General features: G+C 41.3%; 1 protein-coding gene across 5 annotated transcripts; it reads right to left on the reverse strand.

The window, feature by feature from the left end:
• Positions 1 to 823: 823 nt before the first annotated feature.
• On the reverse strand, positions 824 to 27,251 carry SLC45A2 (solute carrier family 45 member 2). 5 transcript variants are annotated; one of them, XM_027635347.1, is made up of 7 exons: positions 26,764 to 27,251; positions 25,516 to 25,692; positions 21,883 to 22,202; positions 17,908 to 18,051; positions 16,502 to 16,625; positions 15,072 to 15,277; positions 824 to 1,169 (listed from the first exon to the last, which is right to left on the reverse strand). In XM_027635347.1, the coding sequence occupies exons 1-7, from the start codon at positions 27,200 to 27,202 to the stop codon at positions 1,149 to 1,151; spliced, it is 1,431 nt and encodes a 476-aa protein (XP_027491148.1). In that variant the 5' UTR covers positions 27,203 to 27,251; the 3' UTR covers positions 824 to 1,148. The 5 variants fall into 5 exon arrangements, with proteins under 5 accessions (XP_027491148.1, XP_027491146.1, XP_027491144.1 ...); XM_027635345.1 differs by lacking the exon at positions 824 to 1,169 and adding an exon at positions 10,128 to 11,176 and having other exon boundaries at positions 21,883 to 22,097; XM_027635343.1 differs by lacking the exon at positions 824 to 1,169 and adding an exon at positions 10,128 to 11,176.
• Positions 27,252 to 27,464: the final 213 nt, after the last annotated feature.

Genomic DNA, 27,464 nt, shown 5'->3' on the forward strand with positions numbered 1-27,464 from the left:
CAGTTGGATGAGAAAAGGATACCAGGAACTCTTAAGTCCAGAATTCAGAGAGATATGTGTTTCTCTATAGGCCAGGAGAAAGTATCTAAATTAAGGAGACAGAAGGAATCTCATAGCCAGATGCTCTTCTTACTGTTTGCTTTTGAACAGCATAATTTCTTGCTTAACTTGCTGGGAATTTATTCTCTATCTGATGCTTAAATGTTCTTGTGCATTAAATAAAGAACTATCCAAGTGTCTAAAGCATGACTGTGAATTTCAGTAGATAGCAAACTACCTAAAATACATCCACTGCAGTGCTCAGTATGGCAAACCCCATGTGCTTTTGTGGACGTCGATGTAGACATAATTTTATGCCAGCAAAACAACAGAGTAAAATAGACGGTGTTCAGAACAACCCATAGTTACCCCAGAATATTAGCAAGGTACCATTCCCCAAGGAAGTCCCAGGTGTCTGAGCATTACAGACATAAAAATGATACATTTGGAAAATAACCCAAACAGAAAAATACCTTGGGTGTGTAGGGACTTAGGGGGCAGCTCTCGCTCAGGCCACTGATCCACCAGGCCATGAATCTGCTGTTCGAAAGAGAAACAGCCCATCCACACCAGATGTAGGTTTAGGCCAGACCAGCAGCTCAGGCTGTGCAGGTCAGTGTGTGTCCAGCATGGCGAAAGAGCACTGCTCTACCTGTTCATGAGCAGAGGGAAGTTTCGCTTCTCATGTCCTGTGAATCCCAGCTAACAGAGCATGAAATCCGGGCTCTGAGTTGCACAGGTGGAGCCACTCACCTGGCCCTTGAGAGGAAGGTACTCTGAGTGTGCACAAGGCATCAGGTGTGTGGTCTCAGCAGAGGGTCTTCCCAGCTCAAGAACAGCAAATCCTACTGGATATCCAGTGGTTTCCTAAGTAACAGCACAACATGTTTCAAAAACGCACCTGTTTCCATGTTCATGTCTTCATTTGTAACAGTCACCTTTTCATGAACTGAAATAAATACGGCTGAAGGATACAAAACAATACTTAGGGAGTCCTTGAAGAGGTTTTCATGACTGGTCTCCTCCCGTATACAGACTGCTGGTGGGGCACTGGTAGAGAGATGCATGTCGTTATAGAACAATAGGGACCCGAAGGTGCAGGCTGACATCTAGTGACAAACTGAAAGAAACTTTAAAGACAGGATATTCTCATTAAGCAAAAACTTTGATTGCTGAAGGACTTTTTAAATGCCTCAGCCCCTTAAATAACTAACCAAGCTCTTAATGTAATAACAACTTCCACTGCACTCCCAGGTTTCCCTCCTCAGTAGAAATGTCCTTTCGCTTTCTCAGTGAGTTATTCTGGCGCTCACTTTAGCAGTAAAAAAAAAAAAATCCAGTTTCCTTCATTCTTATTCACAACTGTCTACTCTAAAACTTGATTATTCAATTGAGTAGCTCTGATCTAATTTGTATCCCTGAGCTTAAGCAGACATAGCTATGGGTGCGGTGCAGCTCAAGGACTTGAGAGCTTGGATCTCCTTTTTTTAGTGAGGGTTATTTCTCTGCTGCTTCAAAAGAAATTTCTTATTTTTCCATTCAAAGAAGGTTATTGAAAATACCTTTTTATCATGATTAAGCAGTTAAAAGAATCTCAGTTAAAACTTAGTCCTATGCTAAAATGTGGCTGCTAACACACATAAACAGGCTTGTCAGCCTATGTTCGTGCATAGCCTCAGAGTCCTTCCCAAAATCTTACCTGTAAAATATAGACTTACAGAATGGCTGAGCAAACTGGGCCAAAAAATCAGCTGGAGACAGAAGCAGTTTCTTGAGTTTACAGATTTTTGAAAACCTTGGTCTACCTGCTTGGGAAGGACTGCTTACTATTCATTGTGAGAAATAATAAAGGTAGATTACTCAGATACCAGCTCTCTCCCTTACTCATCCATTCCTTTGGACAATGAAATACTGTTTCTCCACCTGTGTTTTTTCTTGAAGAGAGCAGCTGAATTAGCATGGCCAATTGCACGACGATCAAAATAAGTATTCAACATTTTCTTCTAGAGTCATTGTTCAATGAACATTTCCACTTTCATTCAGCAGTCACATCTAACTGCACGCTGGATAAAACCAGAATCTTATAGAAAAACAACTTGTTTCTGTACTTGTGTAAAAGTCTGATCATCTTAGAAAAGACATCTGAAAATCAAATACCTTCAATTTTATTTTCAGGCCAAATAGTAAAACTGAGATAATAAATTTGTTATCAATTCATTGCCACCAACAATTATCCTAGAGTTGAGATGGTGGAGAAGTCACATCTGACTAAGCTGGTAAACCTCAGATTAGCAACTGGCTTGATGTTTGAGGGGATAGTAGCTGATTTATATTGACATAAATAAGACTTTTGATGATCTCTCTCACGACATCCTCATAGACAAACTGATCAAGTCTGGACCAGTGAGTGGAAAGTGAGTTGGATTGAAATTGACTGAACCGATAGGTGTAAAGTGTTGTGATTAATAGCACGAAGTCCAGCTGGAGGGCAGTGACTGCCACTGTGCCCTGGAGATCAATATTGAGGCCGGTCCTGTTCAACATCTTCATTAAAGATGTGGATGATGAGACAGAGTGCACCCTTACCATGTTTGCACTGGGAGGACTGGCTGGTGCACCACAGGGTTGTGCCTCCATTCAGAGGGTCCTCAGTGTGCTGGAGAAATGGGCTGACAGGAAGCCCAGGGAGTTCAACAAAGGGAAGTGCAAAGTACCAGTACAGGCTGGAGTCTGATTGAAAAGCAGCTTAGCAGAGAAGGATCTGAGGTTCCTGGTGGGCAAGGGGAACATGAGCCAGCAATATGCCCTTGCAGCAAAGGCCAAGAGCATTCTGGGCTCCATCAGGCAGAGCACTGCCAGCAGATCAAGGGCGGGGATCCTTCCCCTCTGCTCAGGCTGGTGAGGCCATATTTCAGATGCTGTGTCCAGTTCTGGGCAAGTTACCCTGTTCTGGTATACTTACCAGAGAAGTTTTAGTATGACGGAGGACTTGGAGCATTTGCCATGTGAAGGAAGGCTGATGGAGCTGGAATTATTCAGTCTAGACCTGAGAAGGCTTGGGAATTTTATCAATGTGTATATATCAATACCTAATGTGGGTAAGGATTAAAGAAGCCGGAATCAGACTTTTCTAAGTGTTGTCCAGGGAATGGACAAGAGGCAATAGGCACAAATCCCATAAATATCATTTAAATGTAAGTAAAAAACCTCAGCTTTCTAGTGGTAAGTGTGGTCAAGCACTGGAACAGGTTGCCTGGAGAGATTGTGGAGTCTCTAACTTTGGAGTTGCTCAGAATCTGACTCGGCACTGACTGGCCTGCTTTAGCAACTCTGCACTGAGCAGGGGGCTTGGACTGGGTCGTCTCCAGAGGCAACCCCAACTATTCTGTGCTTTTGTGTGATTCTGTGATGGCAAATAAATTGCTCTTTATGCCTGTTCCAAAAGAGTAGAATTAGCACATGTCTGTATTGCTTGATGTTTATTCTGAAAAACCCCTAAAAATTTTATGGCCCCAAGTCACCTACTACTGTGTATTTCAAACCATCTATTAAATGATTTCAAATATGTTTTTATTGCTCTTTATTTCTGCCAAAACTGTGGAGAGGCCTCAGAAGAAATACAGGTCTCTTGCCCATCACAAGTGATTTCCTGCTGAATTCCATTTCCTTATTCATGGGCAAATCCAGTGATGCAGATAGAGGTAGAGAATAACCATGAGCTCCTGAATTGAAGATAGTAGAGATCCAACAGCACTGTATTAAATAACTGCTCAACCCGTACAGTCAATCATAAATGGTGAAAAGAAGAATATAGTTTAAGTTCCACATTTGGGGTTACATTTTCAGAGATGTAGACTGAAACCTTGAATTTTGAGTGCACAACATAAATTCATTTCAAGCAAAATATTCCAAAATGCAAAGTTCTTGTTCAGGAAAGAACACTACCCTTTAATAAAGTGCCATCTTTCTCTCAGAGAGAATCATAGTTCTAACAGCTTTATTTTATGTTTTATTGTCATGCTTTGCAATATTATGTCAATATCTGGGATATATTTCTTAAAGGTCTACTTGCTGGTATTGGTTGTTTTGTTGGAATTTCAGCACTCATTAAAGAAACAAGTACTTCAGCCCTCAAAATCTCTGTGAACTGAGTAAATTGGAAATTGTATTGCAAGATAGCATTAATTTTATTTTAAAAATATACATCTGAGAAAAATCCCAAATCATTTCAGATACATCTGCACTTCTATGGCGATCTACCAGCCATGTAATTCCAGGCTAGTGCTCCCAGACTTTAACAAAAGGCATCTCTGCCAGCAACTTTTCCTTACCCTCTTGTCACGCCTTAAACTCCACAATTCTGAAGTTTTCATGTCTCCTCCTCACCACCTAACAAGCAGAGGGTCCCTGAAAACAGAGGTGTCAAAGACCCTGACGCTGCCTTTCTGTGTGCTGTGACCAATGGCCCTGCCTCCTGATGCATCTCACCTGCTGGAAACCAGTGCAACAAAAATGTGCCAAAAATGTGGGGGACGGCTGCACTACAGGACTGACCCTTGGCATTAGCACTGAAGGCTTCAAAGGCCGGATTCTGCCAGAAGTTTGATGCTAAGCATGTCCTTGGTGCGGAGGGGCTCCTACCACCACGTGTCCGCAGGGCAGTGCCTTCACTGCACTAGGCAGCTGGGTTATAGCTGGTAGCAAGCGGCTTTCCTTTGTTATCTGCGCACAAAAAAGACTAGAACTGAACTGCAGCAGTGCACCACTATGGGGAAACTCCAGAGTAAGGTGGAAAAAGTAGGGACAGGACCTCTCGCTCTGGAGAGGTGCTATAATGTCATTGAACACGAGGGGGCACGCAAGGACCCCTCGGTGGAGGGAGCACGGCGGCAGCTCCTCCTTGGAGCAGGCGCAGCCTTTGGGAATTATCCTTGCAAAAAAGCAGGATAATTCCATTTTCAGAAATCATCACAGATATCTCTCCCCGAAAACATCGGACAGGATCGGCTTATCTCAGTCTACTTTGCAACCCAGAGTGGAAAGCACTGAATTTTGTCCTCCTACGGCTGCAAGCCCTTACCTGGAGCAACATATGGCAGCAGTCTCTAGTTTGAAGTCTCTGCATGATGTGAAGTCACTATCTTTAATACGTAGGTAAAATATTAATACATGTGAGGTAAAATTTTCATTTCCAATAAGAAAATTTAGGAAATACAACTGTTTAACACATCTTGCATGTCTAAAAGAGCAATGTATGAAACTGAATAGAAGGCAACAGAATTCACACAAAGAACAGGTCAGGTTGGAAGGCACCACAGTGGGTCATCTGATCCAACCTCCCTGCTCAAGCACTGTCATCTCAGAGCACAACGCACAGGATTGTGTCCAGACAGTTCTTCAATATCTCCATTGAGGGAGACTCCACCGCCCCTCTGGGCAACTTGTTTCAGTGCTCCGTCACTGGCACAGTAAAGAAGTTCTGCCTCATATTCAAGTGGAACTTCCTGTGCATCAGGTTCTGCCCGTAGTCTCTTGTCCTATTGCTCAGCACCACTGAACAGAGCCTGGCTCTGTCCTCTTGACACCCTCTCTTTACGTAGTTATAGACACTGATGAGGTCCCCTCTCAGTTGTCTCTTCTCAAGGCTGAACAGGCCCAGCTCTCTCAGCCTTTCCTCATGAGAGAGACGCTCCAGTCCTTTGATTGACTTTGTAGCCCTCCACTGGACCTGCTCCAGGAACTCTGTGTCTCTCTCGTACTGAGGAGCCCAGAACTGGACACAGCGCTCCAGATGTGGCGTCACCAGGCTGAGTAGAGAGGAAGGATCACCTCCCTCAGCCTGCTGGCAGTGATCTTGCTAATGCACCCCACAATTCCATTGGCCCTCTTGGCCACAGTGGCATGCCGCTGGCTCAGGGTCCACCATGGCCCCCAGATCCTTCTCTGCAGAGCTGCTTTCCAGCAGGTCAGGCTCCAGCTTGCACTGGTGAGGGAGTTATTCCTCCCCAGGTGCAGGACCTTGCATTTGCCTTTGTTCAACTTCAATGGCTCTTCTCTGCCCATCTCTCTGGCTTGTCAAGGTCCTTCTAAAGGGTTGCACAGCCCTCTGGGATATTGACCCTCCTCCAGTTTTGTGTCATCACTGAACTTGCTGAGGGGGCATCTGCCCCTTCATCCAAGTAATTGATGAATAAGTTAAAAAAATAATGGGTCCTGTATAGAACCCTGGGGGACACCACTAGTGACAGTCCTCCAAATAGACCCTGTGCCCTTACAAATCCTCTGGGATCTGGCACTCAGCCAGTTCAGTCCACCTCATTGTCCACTCATCCTGTCCACACTTCTTGAGTTTGCCTATGAGAATGTTGCGAGAAACAGTGTCAAAGCCTTACTCAAGTCAAGGTTAACAATATCCACTGTTCTCCCTTCATCGGTCCAGGTAGTTGTTTCATCCTAGAAGGCAATCAGGTGGTCAAATATGATTTATCTTTAGTGAACCCATACTGACTGCTCCTGATCACCTTCTTGTCCTCCATGTGGGTAGAGATGACCTCCAGGATGAGGTGCTCCATCATCTGTCCAGGAATTGAGGTGAGGCTGACTGGCCAGTAGTTCCCTGGGTTCTCCTTCTTACCCTTTTTGAAAACCAGGGTGACATTTGCTTTCTCCCAGTCCTTGGGCATCTATCCTGATCTCCATGACCTTTCAAAGATGATCATGAGCAGCCTGGCTAGAATGTCTGCCAGCTCTCTCAGCACTCATGGATGCATCCCATCTGGGCCTATAAATATTGCAAATCACTTTTCACAGCTTGGTCTTGAATAAGTGGCCTTGAACATTTGCCTCTTGACTAAATAAGAAGGAGCAGCCAGAGAATGAGAAATGAATGCTGGAAACTTAGAGGGGAAAATTTTGTTTTATAGAACACTTTTTATACCTTTATCATGCCCAAAATCCTTTAAAGACGTTTTACAGCAGATGCTTCCACCATCTTCCTTCATGAAGCAATCCCTCTACAATTCAGAAATATCAAATGTCACTGTTGCCACATTCACTTACACCACTCTTCCTATCTTTTGACATGCTGCAGGGAGTAGTAGTGATTCATGGGCACCAATGTGAAAGCTGTGATTTCTCCCAAAGCAAAGACATTTATGATTCATCCTGACTTGTGTAGTTTATGTGGAAGAAAAAATTATCTGCCACAAGCCACCTGAGTTGTTTGTTTTCAAGTAAGTCAAAGAAACTCAATGGCATCACTGTGAAAGACAGAATGAACATGGTGGGGAGGGGGAAGAACAAACAAAACCAAAACAAATCCAAAAAATTTTCGCATTACTTATACTCCAAGTCCTCTAAAGAGAACCAAAAGTTCCTTGGAGGCTTTGCTTGCATGACATGACTGCTTGTTAAATGGGAATAAGAGGCAGATGTTCATAGAAGAAAGAAAAAGGAAAATGCCATGGAGGTAAGATGGTAGGCTTCGTTCCTGCTTCATTTTGTTCAGCCATGACTACTTTAGTCAAAGTGGGAGGGAGAAGTGGTTGGTTATCACAAAACATCTCATCTTTTACCAGGTTCATCAAAAGGATAAAGGACAATTAAGGGACAGGAGCATCTTTCTTATGAGGAAAAGCTGAGGGAACCTGGCGTGTTCTGCCTCACAAAGAGATGACTGAGAGGTTGTGGAGTCTTCTTCACTGAGATATTCAAAACAAATATTCAAAGAATATTCAAAAATCTGGACGCAATCCTGTGCCATGTGCTCTAGGATGGTCCTGATGGAGCAGGGAGGTTGGGACAGATGACCCACTGTGGTCCCTTCCAACCTGACCCATTCTGTGATTCTGTGTGTTTCATCTAAATGTATCATTTGCATAAACATGATACAGAGAAAATCTTTATTGATTTGATTTTATGTATATGGAAATAAAACCAGATGGAGAAGACCGGACACAGGGTACTTGCAACTTTATACTCACATCATTGCAACAAAAGTTCATATTAAGTACAATAAATGATCGTATTGATAGCTCAAGTCCAGAACTAATGTAAAAGCACAGAAAAGGTAGAACTTCTTCAATTAGTAGCACACAGCACAATTCTTCAATACCTTTAATACTTTAACATTTTAGCATTTCTATTGCTGAAATAAATAGTTATTTTATCCCTTTCATTTATTAGTAACGTATTATATTAGTAACATATATTAGTAACATTTCTATTGCTAAAAGAAATACTTATTATATCCCCTTTTATGAATTACTAGAATTTTATATTGTTTTCATTAACACTTGAAATTCAACTTCAGAATGAGCACCATCATAATTCTTTTTGGTTTGAGCACTATTTCCCAAATTGTACATATTTTTGTCTGCTTGCTATTTTTGACAAATATTCATAAGGAAAGATATTATTTTGAAGTCTTAGAAGCAATATAGGACATTTTTATGAAGAGACTTCCAAAGAAAAACTGACTCTAATCTATTCTGTCTTCTGCAGCATGCAGTGGATTTTAACAGGATAGATCATAAAAAAGATGACAATATGAATTCCTGAAGCAGTTTTCTCTAAATACGTTTATAAATAAAAGCATTGATATACATTATGGGCACCTCTCTCTTCTCTCTGCAGGTTCACAACCTTTCTTACATTGCTAGAGATCTGCAGTCACTTTGTGGGCCTGAATCAATGCCAGCATTCTCTTTGTGCAACAGAGCAGAGATAACACTGACCCTTTAAATGTTAATGTTCTGATGTCATTAAAACTCAAAGAAAATATTGACAAAGTCATAGGTAAACATTGCAAAATTTCTTTCCCAGCCTCACAGTAGAATCAGAGCTTTATGACCTCAGCTCCTGGAGCACAGTTTTACATGGTGCTGCCCTATAAAACCAGATCACCTATATTTTTATGGCTCCATAGAAGCCTCATTTTTCTCATAAATATTTTTCCTCCCAGGAGATACTGGGTTAATGGAAGTTAGTGAGCTAATGATGGCATAAAGCAAATGGAGAAGACAACGATCCTTCATTTTCTGGCTTTATCCTGTTTGTCCTCATTGAGACGCTTGTGCTCCAGCCATCTCAGCACCCACAGAGCACAGCTCAGGGACTCAGTCTTCCTCAGTCTTTTTTCTTCCATGGGTGTGACATGAAGAGCCACAAAACAAAAGAAACTGTAAAACGTAGTTTCTTCATAAGGCAGGATGAAGATTCTGTAGTGAGATTTGCCATGCACTGACCCTCTCTTTGGGCCTACAGTGGGGACACTGTAGGGAACACTTTCAGTGATCAACAAGAAAACGTAGCTGAGGCTTCCATAGGCTTGTTATAATTAATAAGAATTTAACTAGGGGAAGACTGGTTTTCCTGAGAATAAATTACTCACTCTACTCTTGAAAACATAGAAAAATTATGAAGTTGATGCATCTCTGACCTGATCCTCAAATCTAACCATTTATTTGTGGTGTTGTAAGTTCATATCTTGCAGAGCTTCTAAGACTTGATCAGCTCAACACTGCATTTGACTGAACAGTGTTGATTATACATGTGCAACATCAAAAAAAAAAAGAAAAAAAGAAAAAAAACCACACCAAAACCAATGATAAACACCATATTTGGCAGTAGTCTCTCAGTGTTCATTAACAATATTGCATTAGCAGATCTCTTCATGTGGCTTAACACATAACATAGTGAGTGGATATGACAGTTTTCAGGACAGAGGAAGCACAGCATAAATACAGTATATAACTTTCACAAATACAGGATTTCCAAAACTCTGGAAATATTATAAAAATAAGAATGAAGCTTCATAAGCAATTAAATACAAACAACTGGGCTTACGTGTTTACTGTACAGTAATTCCTGATAGTGCTTTGCAGAACTGAATTTATTTACAATATTCTGTAAAGAGCAAATGCCATTTCACTCAAAGCTAGATGCATGAAGAAAATAGAGAAAATAGAGATGCTACTTTAAGGTAAATACTTCTTATATCCAATGTCAAGATTTAAGTGGCTTTCAACCATTCATCAAATTCTTACTTTGGCCAAGTTTAATTTTTCAATTACAGTATCAAAATTGAGAGGTCAGTTTTTAAAAAGTTTATTTTTTCAATTACAGTATCAAAATTTAGAGGCCAGTTTTTAAAAAAGGAAGAGATGGCAGCTGTTCCCCATAAACAGATTTTTTAGGTGCCTACATATGGATTTGCAGAACAGACTTAGGCAGACTTTCCTGATAAGCCTAGCTAGTACTTCCATGTCATTTATACAGAAGCATCAGGATCCAGTACTTAATAATTACTTTACAATTATGTTTTTAAACAATTGGCTTCAATCTTTTTGATATTCCAAACATTTTTCACACTCAAACCTACTTTTAACCATGGCTGATAATTAACTGATCCCCTTTAGCAGTACTACTAATCATAACACAGCTGCACCCTGCTTGCCCTTTGACACCTGCTTGATCCTCTTGCAGGTTTTGACTACAGGAGGGAACAGCCCCAAACTTAAAATACCTGAAAAACAAGATAAATAATAACTTTCTTCCCAGCTCTGTCCTTTTACATTACTTCAATTTATCACATACTTCATCTATTAACTTCCACAAATTGGTAATGAGGAGTTTCGTAATGACTCCTCATGTAGGGCATCAAAATACCACAGGCAGACACGCTGTCACATGTCACAGCATGTGAATACACTGGGTGTGTGTACGCATCTGAGGCATTAGGCAACCAGTTTTATCAAGTCTCCGTTTCATAAAGCTCTGGAATTGCAACCGATCCAAGGAGGTAAGAGAGGAGGATGTGCCAGCAGTATCAGCACAGCAACAGCACCAGTGCTCCGGACCCAGAAAGAAAACACTCCCCTGGGGAGGTTTCTTCCAGTCACTTCTCACAGTCCTACTCCACATAACGAACACAGAAAGCAACGAAGCAGCAGCCGACCAGAGCCACCGTGGACGCCGAAATCACAGTGACGGCGCTGCCAGCAACACTAACCAAGAGCCCCAGGCCCACACCAAGGATGATCTGGGCAAGCTGGACCATGCAAGTGAGAGCAGCACAGTCAATGCCCTTCCCTCGTCCGTACTCTCCTGCTTGTTCCCCATCCTGCAGCTTCAGGCTCTGCAAATAAGCACAAAACAAACCCCAGTGAGACGGGATGGTTTTGACAGCATGCAGCTCTTGGCCAGTGCATTGGTATAACCCCGAGGTACAGCAGGGCAGGTCGATAGCTCCCTGCTTCCCTTATTGTATCACAGAGGTTATGGAACACAAACAGAGATTTTACAAGTAACAATGAGTTGCCCAAGGTTCCACTGAATTGTTTGGTTTTTCTCATCTGCAGTTTTTCCCTCTATCCCTTCTCTCAAGGAAGCAATTGAAACTTGACCAAAAAAATTAGGCATTTCTTTCAAATTCAGGTCAATGTGAGCTCTGTCAAACTTACATTTAACAGTACAGGACTGTCATGGATAATTTAGCTCTAACTCATGGCTGAAGGAGAGCCTCAAAGGGATATCATACTATCAAAGAATCATCATAGAATCACAGGATGGTTTGGGTTGGAAGGCACCATAAAGAACATCTAGCTCCAACCTTGCTGCCATGGGCAGGGACATTGCTCAGAGGCCCATCCAACCTGGCTTTCAACACCTCCAGGGAAGGGGCATCCACAGCTTCTCGTGGAAACTTATTCCAGTGCTAACAGTAAATGATTTTTTCCTAATATCTAATTTAAACCTACTTTCAGTTTGAAGCCATTGCTCCTCATCCTGTCACTACGTCCCTTGTAAAAGGTCCCTCTCCATCTTTCTTGCAGGCCCCCTTCAGGTACTGGAAGGCCACAATTAGGTAACATTAAAGCCTTCTCTTCTCCAGGCTGAACAATCCCAAATCTCTCAGCTTGTCCCCATAGAAGAGATACTCCTCCCTCCTAATCAATTTGGTGGCTTCCTCTGAACTCAGTCCAACAGGTTGATGTCCCTCCTGTTGTACAGTCATCCACCCAGAGCTGGATGCAGTGCTCCAGGTGGGTTTCACCAGAGAGAAGCTGAGGGGCAGAATCCCATCCCTCACCTGCTGCCCACCCTGCTTTGGATGCAGCCCAGGACAGGATTGGTTTCTGGGCTGAGTGCACATGGCTGGGTCATGTCCAGCCTCTCACCCACCAGCACACCCAAGTCCTTCTCAGTGGGGCTGCTCTTGATCTGTTCATCCCCAGCCTGTTTTGGTACTGGGGACTGCCCCAACCCAGGTGCAGCACCTTGCACTTGGTCTTGTTAAACCATGTGTGATTCCCATATGCCCACATCTCGAGCTTGTCCAGGCCCCTCTGGATCGCATCCTGTCCTTCAGTTGTGCCAACAGCAGCACTCAGCTTGGTGTCATCTACAAATCTGCTGAGGAGGCACTTGATCCCTTTGTCTATATAATTAATGAAGATATTAAATAACACTGGTCCCAGAAAGGACGCCTGATGGACACCTCTTCTCACTGACGTCCATTGGGACCCTGAGCCATTGACCACTACCCTCTGGATGTGACTGTCCAACTACTTTCTTATCCATCTAACAGTTCACTCATCAAATCCACCTCTTACCAATCTACAGAGAAGGATGTTGTCAAAGATTTTATAGAATTGCAGAAAAATCCTCACACACATACAGGAGCAATGTGCTCTGAAGTTATGATTTAAAGTGTGTAAAGGAATTCAGTACCAAAATCTAAATGTAATGCTTTTCTTGCTGGGGAAAAAAGCAACCTGAAAACAAACGTCCAGACTAGGATACTTGTACACTACTGAGGATCATTGTTACCTACTAATTACCTGTGTATCTGCTATGATGCACATAGCAGAACAAAAACCTTCATTTATTATATACAAGTATCCTGTATATTAGCACCCTGTGAGGCTGGTGGATCACTGGAACAGGTTGACCAGAGGAGTTGTGGAGTCTCCATCCTTGGAATTATTCAAACCAAACCTGGGGCAGCCTGCTCCAGGTGGCCCTCCTTGAGCAGGTTGGACTAAATGATCTCTGGTGGTCCCTTCTAACTTCCAGCTGTTCTGCAATTCCCTCCAGGAAGGAATTATTCTGGGTTTTTTTGAAATTATGTGGTATTTTCATATTTATTTTTCTTCTTGCATAAGCTGTTGCACAGAGGAGGTTGTGTTGTAACAACAAGAGGTTTCCACACTGTAGGCTAGCTGCACTGCTGTCTTTTGGTAGATAAATGCTCATGGTCATTAAGATGCTTTTTGGTTTTTGCAAAACCTATTATCTTGCCTTTGAGCTATTCCCACTCAAGGCTCACAAGTACTGGAAACAAACAGTCTCTTCCTAATCCAGTAGAAAAAATTGAATTTGGATCCTAGGGAACAGCAGCACAGAACAGGAGTTGAAATGGCAACATTGTTAAACCCAGCATATGATTTTGGAAGAATGCATAGTGAGGGAAAATAACTTCTCTTTGTTCTGGAATGATACTATCCCAATTTCAGACACTTTTTTTTAATAAATTATATCTGTTTTGCTAGACTGTTCCCAAGGTTCGTATGTGCCAGTGGTTCTGACCACAAAGACATGAATGTGTAAATATATGCAATTTTGTGTTTGATGTTTCCTCTTTACTTTTTCCTAACCATCTTGTACATTATGAAGATTTGAGCTAAACCTCTATCCATTGGTATCAAATCTAACATAGAATTATACATCATTTAACATCTATCATAGCAAGTACCATACACCAAACAAGAAACAATTGGTTGCCTTACAAGCAACATCTGAATACATTGGCCGATTAAATATAAGTTCATGCACGCATCAGTATGTTTTATTTCACTTCTGTCTTGGAACTGCTCTGAATCAGAGCTAGACTAAAATTTTACCTTTATTCCCTCTCTCTGAGGTGGCTGGCCTGAGGTTAGAATTGCGATCTCGCCCTAAACTGGGTTCATTCCCTGTCCTTTCTTATATCTTTATAAACTCTACATCATGATCATTCTCTGTTGTAAGGAACAAAGAAATAAACTAAAAAATTAGGAATTAGATATGTGAAATATTTAACCCCATTGAGACATCATCCTCCTAGGATTCAATAGAATATAATAATTAAAGAGTTTTATTGTGTTCATCATTCAGAGGGTGTGCCAAACAGTAGGACAAGTTCCCCAGAACTTGATCTAGCCCTTTCCTGGTCTCAACTGTGTTTCTGTGTGGTTTTTCAATGGTTCAGATTTTCCTTTATTAATTTTTTCCGATGTCCCAAGATATACTGAGAACTTTTCCCAAGTCCTCCCAACTCTCCTTGATCCTTCTTGTTCCTAGCTGTCTACTAACTCGAAGACTTGAGAGAACTTTACCATGAAAGAGTTCGACACATTACAATACATGAAGATCCTGCTGTGCTCAATAACAACACACAAGATGTGCAAGCTCTTCCAGATTTTCCTTGGAAACAGTATTTTATGCTGTGGAGGACAAAACCCCAACCACAGACATTTAGAAAGATAATGAGAACGTGGTATACAATTAAATACTAAACTATGTAAAGATGTTTCTACTTGAATTTCATATGTTATTAGCTAAGAGCTTCCACAACACTCTGCAGTTAACTGAAACTTCTGCCAGTCTTTATAGGATTTCTATTAACCTCAGACACTCGTAAGTCAAGTCCTCTGCTAATGCAGCTGAAAGGAACAATATAAGGAAGGTAGCACATGAAGGCAATGCAACTGGAACCCTGTCATCTGCCTACTGCCTGAACACATACTGTGATTTGCTTTGTTTTGTTCATCAGAGACAAATAATTATATGTCTCATTGTAGGACTGTTTGGAGAGTTTGAAGCTGGGACATTAACTCTCTCTGTCAGAATTCATAATATGTGTCATCATTAATAGTTTTGAAATTAAACTTAAAAGCTGTTTATCATTATTTCTACCCAGTTTACCCCCAAAATAGACTGAATAGACACAGACAGACATAAAGTTACACTTCTTTAGACATTGCACTCACCTCTTCTTCCCTGTGGTACTCTGCAATGAGGTGGAATGGCACTGTGTACAGTGTGCTGGACATGACTCCAAAGAGTGAACACAGAGCCAGAGTGGAATAGACATTGGGAAACAAGCCAATTAATCCAGTACCCAGTCCAAAAAGGAGGTATCCAATGAAATAAAGTCCTTTTAATCCTATGTATGGCAGAAGAACTTTCTGCACATCTGTGAAAAGGAAGTGAAAATACTGATAAAACTAAAACAAAACAGGCCACAATTCATCAGAGAGTTCATTAAGGGGTTTTATTTTGTAAAATGAAGTGAAGGAGATAATCTTACTGATTTTGGAAGTAGCCTCAAATTAGTGTAGGTATAATGTTGACAAAGTATACTTGCTCTCTCTGGGGATATTCTGTCATAGCCAGCTCCAGAGAACAAGTAGTTAACCACCATTCTGGAAGAACTGCCCTCATTGACCTTAGAAACGTTAAGGAAACTTCCCTGTCTGACCATCTAGGAGCCACTCTGGCAGTCACACTCTGCACCACTTGAGCTGGGACTGAGGTCCCTTCAAAGCAGGGGGCTCCAGTGAATGGACAGGTCCCCAATTGATTCCTTACACAGCCCACACTCGCACAGTCAGTCCAGGTTTCCTTTCAGGCTCCATCCCAGGTTTCCCACGGCAGTCTCAGACATCTGGATCCTTAAAATAATTTAATCATGGTGCAACAACAGGATAACAGCTTGAACTGGTGCCTTCAAGGAGGGACCCTGAACAAAGGAAACCCTGGGCTCTTATACACTCACAGTCCAAGCTCACAAAAGTCTGGGGTCATTGTCTCCTGCTGTGTTTCTGGGTGTCCAGTCCCTTATCTGGGCCACAGGGCTCTTTTGTTGTGTTCCAAAGGTGAAAAGATTTCTCTTAAGACTCATTTAGATGCTCAGTTCAGCTCCTAAAATGTTACTCACTTGAGTTTTCAGATCACAAAGAGTTTTTTTAATCCCTGGTAAGCATTACAGTGAAACCTATCTGGGGAGCTGTGCTAGCATGTTTATGTGTAGTTTTGGAGAGCAAGACTCAAGCTTCTGGCAGGAATTTCTGCATAGGGAATGCAAGTGGGGAGAGGGCATTCAAGAGCCTACAGCTACAGCATTGCTGGGTGAAAGATCACTTCAGAATTTAGTCTGGCATTTAACTCCAGGACAATTTTCAATGTTCATGGTCAGTTCACGTACAGAACAATGTCTTACTCCCAAAGTGACCCTTCATCATGTGGTCAGGAACTGTTCGTGTAAAGATACGAGTTTCTAACAATGCTGAGAATGTAACATTTCTTAAAGTTTTAATGTGGAAAAAAACCCCAGTTGATTTGGCACCATTTTATGTTTTTTAAACAGTGGTAAACAGCTTCAAAAACACAGTGTTGGAGTTCATTTGTGGGCACTTACAAGAATAGACTGACGAAGAAATTGCATTGATGCACAGTCCCCAGCATCCCATCTCTACTCCTGCTTTGTAGGTAAGGTAAAGTGTGGAGTTGTGAGGTGCATAAGGATTACCCTGGTATACAACCTGAAAGAGACCACAAGGATCACAGAAGGTAAGGATGACTGCAGGTAGAGAATGCTTCTCTCTTACAGGAACAAGTACACAACACAGGGCCTCATCCCTGGTAGGGAGCACCTGGAGAATCTGTTAAGCAGTGTCCTAACCACCCCTCTATAATTCTGCAGGTTTCACACTCACTTCTCCCTGATTATCACATCCCAGGCTCCTCCTCATTTATTACCCTCTGCCTTTTCCTGAACTGTGCATTCTACATTGATTAATTTGCTTTTTTCCTTTGGATGTCTCACTCCCCACTCTCCTTCTCTCTTCATGTCTGCCTTCTTGTCTTAGCCTTTCTTTCCCTAATTTTATCTACAAATAATTTTTTTGTTTTCTCTTTCAGGCTTACCTCAACACACTAATTTTTCCACACAGTAACTGTCTTACTCAGTTCCATATCTAGACAACAAAAACTTTTTTCTTTCAGTCGTTCATATATACTACAGGGAAAAAAACCCCTTCCTCTTGCCTTGCCTATGAAGAGAAAAATGGCAAGGAAATGGGAATACTGCATGGAAACCACAGAAAAAAAGGAAGTGGCAGTGAGCCGATTTGTGCTGGGGGCATATTAGTACTCTGGAAGAAAGGAGGCAGACAGGTTCATGCAGGCAAGAATCGCTGTCAAGGGCATACAGTCCTTCTGCCTGGGAATGGCATGGAAAAGGGAGCACTGGGTGTTATGAAGGCAAATAGTTGCTGGCAGGCCAAAGGGCCTCAGGGCCTCAGGGAAGGATTTACAGAGGTATGGAGGGATAGACCAGCTGAAGAAGACAAGAGCTTTCTGCTACCATGTATCTCAGTGTGTGCAAAGAGCTGCACAGCCTGAGGCCAAGGAGGCTGCAGTGCAGGCGAATGGCTTTGTGTGGACAGTGCCCACGCACTAGGATAAGGCCAGCTGCATCCAAGCATTGCTCCAGTTAGGAAGCCTGCCCATCTCAGAGAAGCTCTGAAGCCAATGCTGAAAATGCGTGTTTGGACAAGCTCTGAGAGCTTCATTTGGAACAGTTAAATAGACACAAACAGCCTTACAAATGATGAAAGGTTTTTCCTGACAATTCAACAGACTGGCTCAGAACAAGGGCCTGACCTCAATTTGCTGTTTTACAAAACCCTTGTTGAGCCATCCAGATACAAATGAATCTGACACCAATCTCATTTCTGCAGGATCATAACATCATTTAGTTTCTTTTTGATGGAAGAGGAGATGCTATTAGGAAGGAGAAGTGAGAGGATTTTACACTTTTACCTGTCCCATGAAATCCGTGAAGAAGAGCATGTTGGACAGGAAAGCCATCCATCCAAAGAGGTGGCTCACACACAGACAGCGATAGTGGGATGGCATGCTTAAAAGTGTCTTCAAGAGTGATTTAAGGGTCATCTGCCTTTGATCCTAAAAGCAAATATTTAAGAATAATTACTGTATTATTACTCCAAAGGCTAATAAACAGCTGATAGCAAGTGAAGAAGGTCTTAGTATCTTTTCAGTGCTAGGCTTCCAAAGTTTTTTATTTTTTGCTAGGAAAGAGTTGCTTGTATACTGAATGTCCTTCAATACATAAAATTCACAGAAACTCTAGGAGAGCTGGGGTATACCAACAAGGAAGTAACATTTCTTGCTGGTATAATCAGTAGGATTATTATTTATGTGTAAAATTTTCTGCCAAAACAGATTCAGGGAGTTTAAAAAAAAACCCAAAACCCAACAACAACAACAAAAACAAAAACAACAAACCAAAACCCCAAACCAACCAAACACAACAGTAAAACCAACGAGAAACAAAAATTATTTCTTTATGGAGACAATAAGCTTTACAATGAAAATTTAAAGCTGCCACAGAAAAAAAAGACATTTAAAATACATTTTGGTATCAGTTGTGGATTTCTAAACATTTCTGAGACCTCATTCCCATTACATTTTATGTGCTAAATTCCCTAGAAATATTCTTTTTCTGGGGAAACTTCTACCTCTTGGGGCATATCACAAGACTTCCACTATGTACTGTCCCCCCTTGTATGAAGCAGGGTAAGCTATGATTCACCACAGGAGATGCAGCACCACTCCAAATCCTGGCACCCACAGAATGTGAGTTCCAGCATCTGAACACCTCATACCATTGGAGAAATAATTCAAAATCAAAACATTATTGGTGCTAGTTAACAAATGTCACTGATGTGGAAAACCCACATTTCTCACCACCTCCAAAGCCTCACATTACCTCCCTCCTCTTTGTCTCAGCACTGTGCCCCAAAACTTTCTCTCAGTTTTTTTCCAGTCAGATTCATCAGATCACTTATACAATTTTAATATTTTTTTAGCACTGTAGGTGTGCTTGAGGAGGTATTTTGATGTGTAATTCTTCCTACATTAAAGCTCCTGAATGGTTCTTTGCTTTTAAATTTAAAAAATACTATTTTATCTGTGCATGATGGAACACTTTTGATTTTCTCTTGCATTTTTTGTAGACAACAGTGTGGGGAGAGATGGTAAGCAAAACTGTATGGTCACAAAATGTGGAAGAACTGTAAAAGTTATGTTAATTACTGTAAATTGCTGGACTAAATTTTGTCTTCACTTTGCTCTAAGATGTAATTTTTTCCTTTCTTCTTTCAATGTCATAGTTACTTTTTACAATTCTTTCATTTGAATTGGGTTATACTGCAAGCTACTCTATGAATAATCACCACATTTAAAGTTGTAAAATACTTTGCTTCAGAGGGAGGTTTTTAATCCTCATAGGAATGCCAAAATTCAAGTTGCTGACTTTCACCTTGAACTACATATTGTCCAAATCCCTTGGAATTTCTCTTGGCATCACTGTCTCTTTTAAACAGGGTAAGCTTTATATTCTTCTACAATTCTAAAAAAACAAACTAAAAATTCCACATTGACTCATTACTGTTATTTCAAGGATACTTACTATCTTTTGATTTGGCTTATTGAGTTTGTTAACTCTTTCTCACAGTTCTTTAAAACTGCCTTTCCAATCAAAGTGTTAAAGCAAGGTCATGGAACTACAAAGGAGACTGCTGTGATTACAAACAATAATTTGACAGCTAGATAGAAATGCTTTCTTTCTATTTAGATGTTTTAGAGACTGGAAATGGAAACTAAAGTCTTTAATGTGGACATTCAATACACACCAACACACAAATCACATGATAATTTAAATAATGTGCTGAAGTTTGGCTCTGTTTAAATGATTTATCCTGCAAAAATACACAATACCAAATAATCTTCTCTGTAAATTCACTACAACTCAAGCCACTAGATGATTTATAAGGATACAGAAGAATCAATATGACTTGAGTATTATGCCAGTGGACCCTGAGTAATTTGGCACCACGCAGAAGAACACAAGGCTAATAGCTTTGGATGTCTGTTCATACTGCAACAGGTCAAATCTTATTAATAATCATGTTAGCTATTAGCATGTGAGAGCACAGTCCTTAATTTAGAAGATAGAGGGCCGTGATGCCTGCAATAATGAAAAAAAGAGTCAGAAAAACAGGAAGCCAAACCATTTCTTTAAGGAAGCAATTACAGTAATGAATGAATCAGAAAACATGTGCCACAAGAGACAGACAATTAAGGCAGTGAGTGTCTAGAATTTATACACACTCAGGCACATCAAAGAAACATGAGACAGATCAAAGGTCTGTCAGACTCTAACAGGCTACCCAGCCTAATCAGAGAGGAGGGCAATGGCACAAGCTTGCTCACAGACACCAGAGCTTCCCCTCGGGTCTCAGATGTTATTGATTCTGTGGAATTAGTTCTTGCCAAGGCAGAGGCTACCCCAATCCACAGTCTGCTCCCAGTACTTCCACTGCATTGCTCTCTCTTCTTCATTTGCTTTCCCTTCTTCAGAGCCCACATGGTCCAAGCAATCAATGACATTCAGCATCTCCAACAATTTGGAGGATGCTCAGAGAGAACAGTGCTGGTGCAGGATGCTGGCTGCTCAAGCTGGCCTACAGTGAGGAAGCTCAGACAGCATCACAGTGTGCTGGTCATATTGTCCGGACAACTGTTACCTTGCTGTCTGCCTCTCTCTGTGTTTGCCTGGCATTCTCATCAGGCAACATTCACCTTACATACCTTTGTCTTGTATTTGGTGTAATAATATTTTTCTTCAGGTTAGAAATACCAAGTGCTATTATAAAAAGAATTACAAAAAGATAATAAATCCTTTTTATTTATAGCTCAAACATGAGTATAGGTTTCTAATTTATAACCATCTGCACATGCTCAGTACTTTTAACCTGATTTAACAAACTTCTTTCAGGGATGGATATACATAATGCCAAGAGATCAAAGGTGAAACTAAAACAAAAAGCAACTCTTTCATCCATTCAAGCAACTGTTTTTGTTATCCATGGCTTACTACGGGTACCATGAGAGAACCATAAGAATTCCTAACACTAAAATCCATCGACAAAATATTAAAAACTGTTCCCAAGACCATTCTAGAAATGTGCTTCCCAGGTATTTTTCTGTTAGATTCACCTTCTCCTAGTTCCTTAGATTGAATCAGCCTCTCATAAAAATGCAGCAGAAACAAAATAACAGCAAAGATTTGAAAGTACTCACAATTCTCTTCTACCTTAAAGTTCTGCCAAAGACACAGCTACAACATCACTTCAAAGTAAAACTAAAACTCTGGTAGCAAGGTAGCATTGCCGTAGAAGTAGAAATTTTAAACACACTTGTACTCTTAATAAATCCTCAATGAAATGTTGTCCAGCAGCAAACCCAAATGTTTACTAGACCAGGGAACACACACTTTATATGTACTAAATATGAAAGTGTTTGGACTTCAGTGGGAATTACAGACCTATATCAAAGATCAGTGATCTATAGTCCTTGTTCAAAATTTGATATTAATTACATCAGGACTAAAAGACAGAGTAGATCCTCTTATCAAAATTCACATGGGGAGCATATCTAGAGACTGACACAGAGCAAAAAACTGAACCTGGTTCTCCCTTGTCCCTTCCAATTGACCAAAGCATCAGAACTAGCCTGTCTCATTCCTCTTGCTGGCAATTCTTTCTAAATAAAAAAAAAAAAAAAGAAAGCAGGCTTTCTCACTCTGTATCCTGGTGAAAGATTCTTTTTCTGTGCATGTAAAAGGGCTCCATTACAAACAGTCAGCATTAGCTAATTAAAGGGTCTCTAAGGATGCAATGATACGTGCCACAAAATCACCTCTGCACTTACCTGTGACACAACTGTGCATTTCCCTGGTTTAGCTGCAGTCTTTATTTCAGTGCATGTTGATTTTAAGTAACCATTCTTGATTTCCTCCTCTGTGGAGTTATATTTATGGGGTTCAGTCACTTCCAACAAGAACTTTGCCTCTTCATTTTTGTATCTGAGTGGGACTTCAGGAATACTGCACAGATGCACGGTAAGGCAGATTATGAAAACCAAGGCTGCGAAGAGGAAAATCACTTGGAATTCCGATGCCAAGGAATATCCTAGTACAGTCTGACCCCAATCCATAGCACCTGTCAGGTAACCCAGGGCTCCTCCCAAACCTATAATGGTGGGGAAAAAAATAAAAATCTACTGGCATTGATAAAATAAACAGAGTACCCAACACCCCCAACATGTGATCTTCTCTAGAAATGACAGAATAATCACTCTTCAGATATTAATCACATGAAGTAGGAATAGCAAGCTAATCACACACATGAGCAGTTACTAAAACATCTCTTAAAAAATCTCCTCAGATCTGGTAGACTGAGCTCTCCCAAAAATGCCTGAACATACAGCAACATGGGCCCCCATCTCTTTTCTTGCCTCTTTGAAGCTCTATTTTCTTTGAAACGGTAGAGTAATACAAGTAAAGCAAAACAGAATTATACTGAAATTTATGGTTTGTGGTTTTTTAAATTTCACAGAACAAACAAATATTTTTTAAATTATATCAAGACTATCTATAGTTTTGACTTTGTAAAATGCATTTTGTATTGCTTCATCTAAACAGAAATACCACCTCCATGTAAAATTTTTTAAAAAACAAAATAAACTCAAAAGCATTGGTTTGGAATTGTACTAATCCAAGTCCCTCACCACTTGGAATAGAAAACAAAAAGGATCAAATGTTTACTTCCATTTACTAATTTTCTCAGAAGAGGTAGACCAAAAGGTAAAATGAGAGTGCTACCTTGTGCCTTGAAGTTAATAAACCCAGTGTTCAGTTAATTTATTTTTTTTTAAATTTCTTCTTTTTGCTATGACTGCACACAGAGATGCGCAAGAAAGCGCACGCTGTTACATTCAGTACAGTGCTCTGGCAGGGGCAGCAGCTTCGTAGAGTCCTGACACCTTGTTAACCAGCTGGCTCTTCAGGATGTGTGGTAGTCCCACAGGCTTTTGAAGGACTTGCAAGCATTTCTACTCTTCTGCCTAGGAGACCTGATGACAGTGTACAGCAAAACAACTCTAACACAAAGTAACAGCACCTACAAAACATGGGATTTTGATTTCATTCTGGGCTTTCTGTATTTTTTTCCCCCCCTCCTGAGTCTGATTATGGCCCTTCTTCATTGTGTCCTATAGCATTTCTCAGGGGACTGTATCCTTGCTTGTTTAATGAAAAACAATTAAGTTGTTAATAGCTTTTTTGAAGAAAATTTCACTACATGTTTGCAGTCTATGTTTGCAGAGAGAATGTTTGACATTTAAAGTTGTCTTTGCATAGTGTTTGACAAAAAGAATCATGATATTGGAATGCAGCCTGAATGTTGCATGTTGGATATGTGAATTCTTCCTTCCACTTGTCTCAGTGGCCATAAGTTTCATAACTACAAAGCTATGAAGTTTCATGTTCAAACCTTAAACTGAAGACAAACTGGAGAGTGAAATCTTAAAAGATATTTAGTATAAAGGGAAGGAACCAAAGTGGAGAAACAAAGTAATATCTCAGACAGAAACTAGAAAAGAAATGGGAAGATTGCTGTCTATGTCTAATTGGGATAAACAAAGGAATGATAAACATAGACTGTACCGAATGGATGTCAAGATTAGATTTTAGGGAAAACTGTCTAATACTGAGGCCGGTGAAGTGTTGGAACAGATTGCTTAGGGAGGGCTGTAGAACCCCTCTCAAGGGAGATTTCAAGAACAGACTAGGGAATTCCCATTTAGGAAGGGTTAAGATACAAATGAATTTGCTACAGAGGGCACAGGTGTTGGATCTAGCCATGCAATCTGCCCTAGTTTTATCTGATATTATTTATCCCCCATCCCTTTTCACAGCTTAGTACACAAATGAATCAGATCCAAATTTGGAGCCTCCAAATGTGGAGCCAAGGAAAAATTGCAACCAGATTTCTGCTGAAGGCAAGAATATACATAGAGACTCATTTCTCTCTCTGTTCAAACAAGTGATTCTTCAAAATTTTATCTGTCAGTTTGTAATGGATAATACTGATTTCACTTCCACGTGGCTTTAAGGTTCCCTTAAAATTTGTGTTCCTGGACACAGGTATTACATATGTCCAAAATCAGCCCACTGTCAATAGCTACTATAGCTCCCTCCTTGAGCAGAGTAACTGCTACTGAATTTACACGGCTCTGCTTCTGGTGTGGCTCTGCAGACACAAACATCTGCTTTAACACAGATTGCATGACTTCTCAGGTAGTCTACTTTTTGTCTAGTCCTTTCACAGTCACTCAGCTCCTCCCAATGCACTTTGCATGTACACAGCCTTACGTGTCTTCCCTGTGCATTGTCTCAACACAGAGCTCATGTACTGCAGATGATTTCATAGAATCACAGAATGTTAAGGGCTTGGAATGGACCTTAAAGTTCACCCAGTCCCAAAGCCCCTGCCATGGGCAGGGACATCTCCCACTAGACCAGGTTGCTCAAGGCCTTATCCAACCTGGCCTTGAACACTGCCAGGGTTGGGGCATCCACAGCTTCCCTGTGATGGGAACCTGTTCCAGTGCCTCACTACCCTCACAGTAAAAAATTTCTTCCTAATATCTAACCTAAATTTCCCCTCTTTCAATTTGTACCAATTATTCCCTGTCCCAATTTGATTAAGAGTCCCTCTCCAGCTTCCCTGTAGGGCCCTTGAGATACTGGAAGTTTGCTGGGAGGTCTCCACACAACCTTCTCTTCTCCAGACTGAACAGCCCCAAGTTCCTCAGCCTATCTTTGTATGGGAGGTGCCTCAGTCCTGTTATTAACTTTGTGGACCTCCTCTGGACTTGCTTCAACAGTTCCATGTCCTGTAAATCAGCAGCATTCCAAACATGTACAGAGACTAATGAAACTGTTAACTTTAGTTGTAAGAACCTGGACTGAACCACTTGGATCTATTTTGTGGAGGTTGTGAAGTTCTGAATATAACGCAGAACTTCCATTTTTATATAGCACATACTGGAGCACTGCTGAAGAAGAGGAATCAACTAGTCTGGTTTGTGCAGCTCTTGCTTTCTGTCACATGCCTAGTTAAAAATGTTCTTTCTATGTGCAATAGCAAGGAAACAAGTTACATTCATTAATTTTTGCTTCACCAAAAACTTGAAAAAAAGTCAAAGCAATCTGAATAAACAGTACTTCATTTTTTAAAATAATTAACTGCTCTCACTTAAATCATGGCTATGTTGCTGTAATTGTTTATGCTTGCAGCCTTCTGCAGCAGAATTCTTGCAGCAGTAATCACAAGTTGCTGTTCCCTGGAGTAGTGAAAACCCAGCAACAAAAGACTCGTGACTGAAGTGCAGGATCAGATGATCAGTTCATTCAAGAGTAGAAACACAGTGAGGATAAAATCCATGCAATCACCTTCCCCTCCTTTGAAAGGAAGGGAGGAAAAGAAGGGATCTGAGTACCTGTAAAGAGGGCGTGGTAATGCAGACCCTTCTCTTTATCCTGATGACAGCAGACATCAAATAAATACGCTTTGATGGGGCCATCAATAAAATCAGCTGCAAAATCAAAAAGCACTACTCCCAGCATGGTAATGACTATTGCCCACGTCCGCCGCTTTTCATTCTCATCGATGAAAGCTACAAAAAGAGAAACACCCTCATTCTGACAGCAACAGTGCCATGTTCTGCAAAACCACATTTTACCTTCCCTGATACCTCCAAATCTAAACAATGACTGGTTATGCAAGAGAGAACAGTGACACCAGAATCAGATCAGAGAAGCAGGAGAACTGAGTCTGTGTAGCCCTGAGATGTGCTAGGTTGACTTACTGCCTTGAGTCAGCACATGCTCAGGGTGCTCCAAGCTCCACAACCAAGAGAATCACTATCCTTAATCTACTCCTTTACACCTCCATGGCGTGCTCTGGTAGACCAACATATGCACTTTGTCGTACTTTTTGGTTTTTTCTATTTGTCCCACCCTTCCATTGTTTTAGATACTCAAGAGTTGACTGCAACATCTCTTTCTGGGTAAACGAAATCAACGATATTCAACATCAATGATATCCAGAAAGAGAGAATAAATCAATCCCTAAAAACACACACCTCCCCCCTCTGCCAAGTCATATATCAGCAACACCTTTTCATCAAGACTTTAAGAAGTTACATCCCAAGCTGAAATATAACAGTATCCGGGCATGTCATTCCTATTTAATTTTGCATATTCCAGGTGCAACAGGGTTTTCAAGGAGTTAAAGACTTCTGTTGTTCACCAGCATGACAAAGTCTCCAGTGCTGCAATAACTAAAGATATGTATTTTTGAATGCTAATCCACTTAAAATAGGGATGAACAGTTTGGATGTGTATTACATCACAAAAACAATATTATCATTTAAGCTAATAAGGTAGATCTTAGTTCATAAAAGCTTCTATGGGGCTAAGCAACTCTTTACTTGTACAAGCTTATCAGGCAACGGAAGGTTGTAATCACACATACAAATTACAGAACACTATGGATATGGTACATAACATGCAGCATTAGGATTGAACATATATGAAGATTTCAGTGCTCCCCAGCTCCTTCAATGCAGCTGAGTCACATGATACTCAATTTTAACAGTCCATTCTAAGAAGGAAAAGAGGAACCCCTCTCTTTCTTGTGATTCAAAAGGCTGAGTTTTGTCTGTCAGTCCATGCCCCTCACTCACCTGAGATCATCACGTCCCCATTGAGGTACAAAGCCATGCCTAACAGCATTGTGATGCCTAGACCCAGAATGTAAGGTCGTCTCCTGCCCCAGCTACAGGTGCAGTGATCACTGGCTGAACCTACCACAGGCTGCAGCACGAAGCCCAGGATAGGGCTGATGAGCCACACCAGGCTGTAGAGGTTCTTGGGCAGCCCTACACTGAGCAGCACCGGCGTGACAAAGGCGGCCTCCACGGCATAGCAGAACTCCCGGCCAAACATCGCCATGCTGTGCATGACCAGCCTTCCCACCGCTTGCTTCCCGGGCGCCACTGCTCCAGTCCTCAGCACTGACTGCCCCAGAGCCTCCTCCTTCTCTCCAGTGCAGTCCATATCAGCCTTGGCCACTTCAGAAGCGGGTGGAGGAACCCTGTGGAAGCTCTCTTTCGTTAAGGTCATTGCTCCAGCTGCGCGCGGCGCTGTGGCGGGTCGGTGCTGCCTGCTCCGGCTGACATGGGGCCCAGATCATATGCCGGGTGGGATCGGTCTGTGCTGGGGGAGGGACTCACATACTTTCATGGCTCTGCGATCACAAGTTATGCCAGGAAGGGGGCGGGGAAGTGTGTGTTAACATTAGCAGATCTGAGCTCTTGGGCGTCTGCACAGCTCCCAACTATCCACAACTAAGGAATTACTGTTTACGCATGAAGCACACGTATAA

This window comes from Corapipo altera, unplaced genomic scaffold (assembly GCF_003945725.1).
Source record: "Corapipo altera isolate COAL_440 unplaced genomic scaffold, ASM394572v1 61411, whole genome shotgun sequence".
Lineage (NCBI taxonomy): Eukaryota > Metazoa > Chordata > Aves > Passeriformes > Pipridae > Corapipo > Corapipo altera.

What these genes read in the sequence shown, in the direction of transcription:
- SLC45A2 (XM_027635343.1), bottom strand. Translation starts at nt 27,202, where the DNA reads ATGACCTTAACGAAAGAGAGCTTCCACAGGGTTCCTCCACCCGCTTCT. An exon ending in AATGCACAGTTGTGTCACAG is followed by an intron (nt 18,052 to 21,882) that starts GTAAGTGCAGAG and finishes ATTTGCTTTTAG; the next exon opens with GATCAAAGGCAGATGACCCT. An exon ending in AGTACCACAGGGAAGAAGAG is followed by an intron (nt 11,177 to 15,071) that starts GTGAGTGCAATG and finishes GCTTATTTGCAG; the next exon opens with AGCCTGAAGCTGCAGGATGG.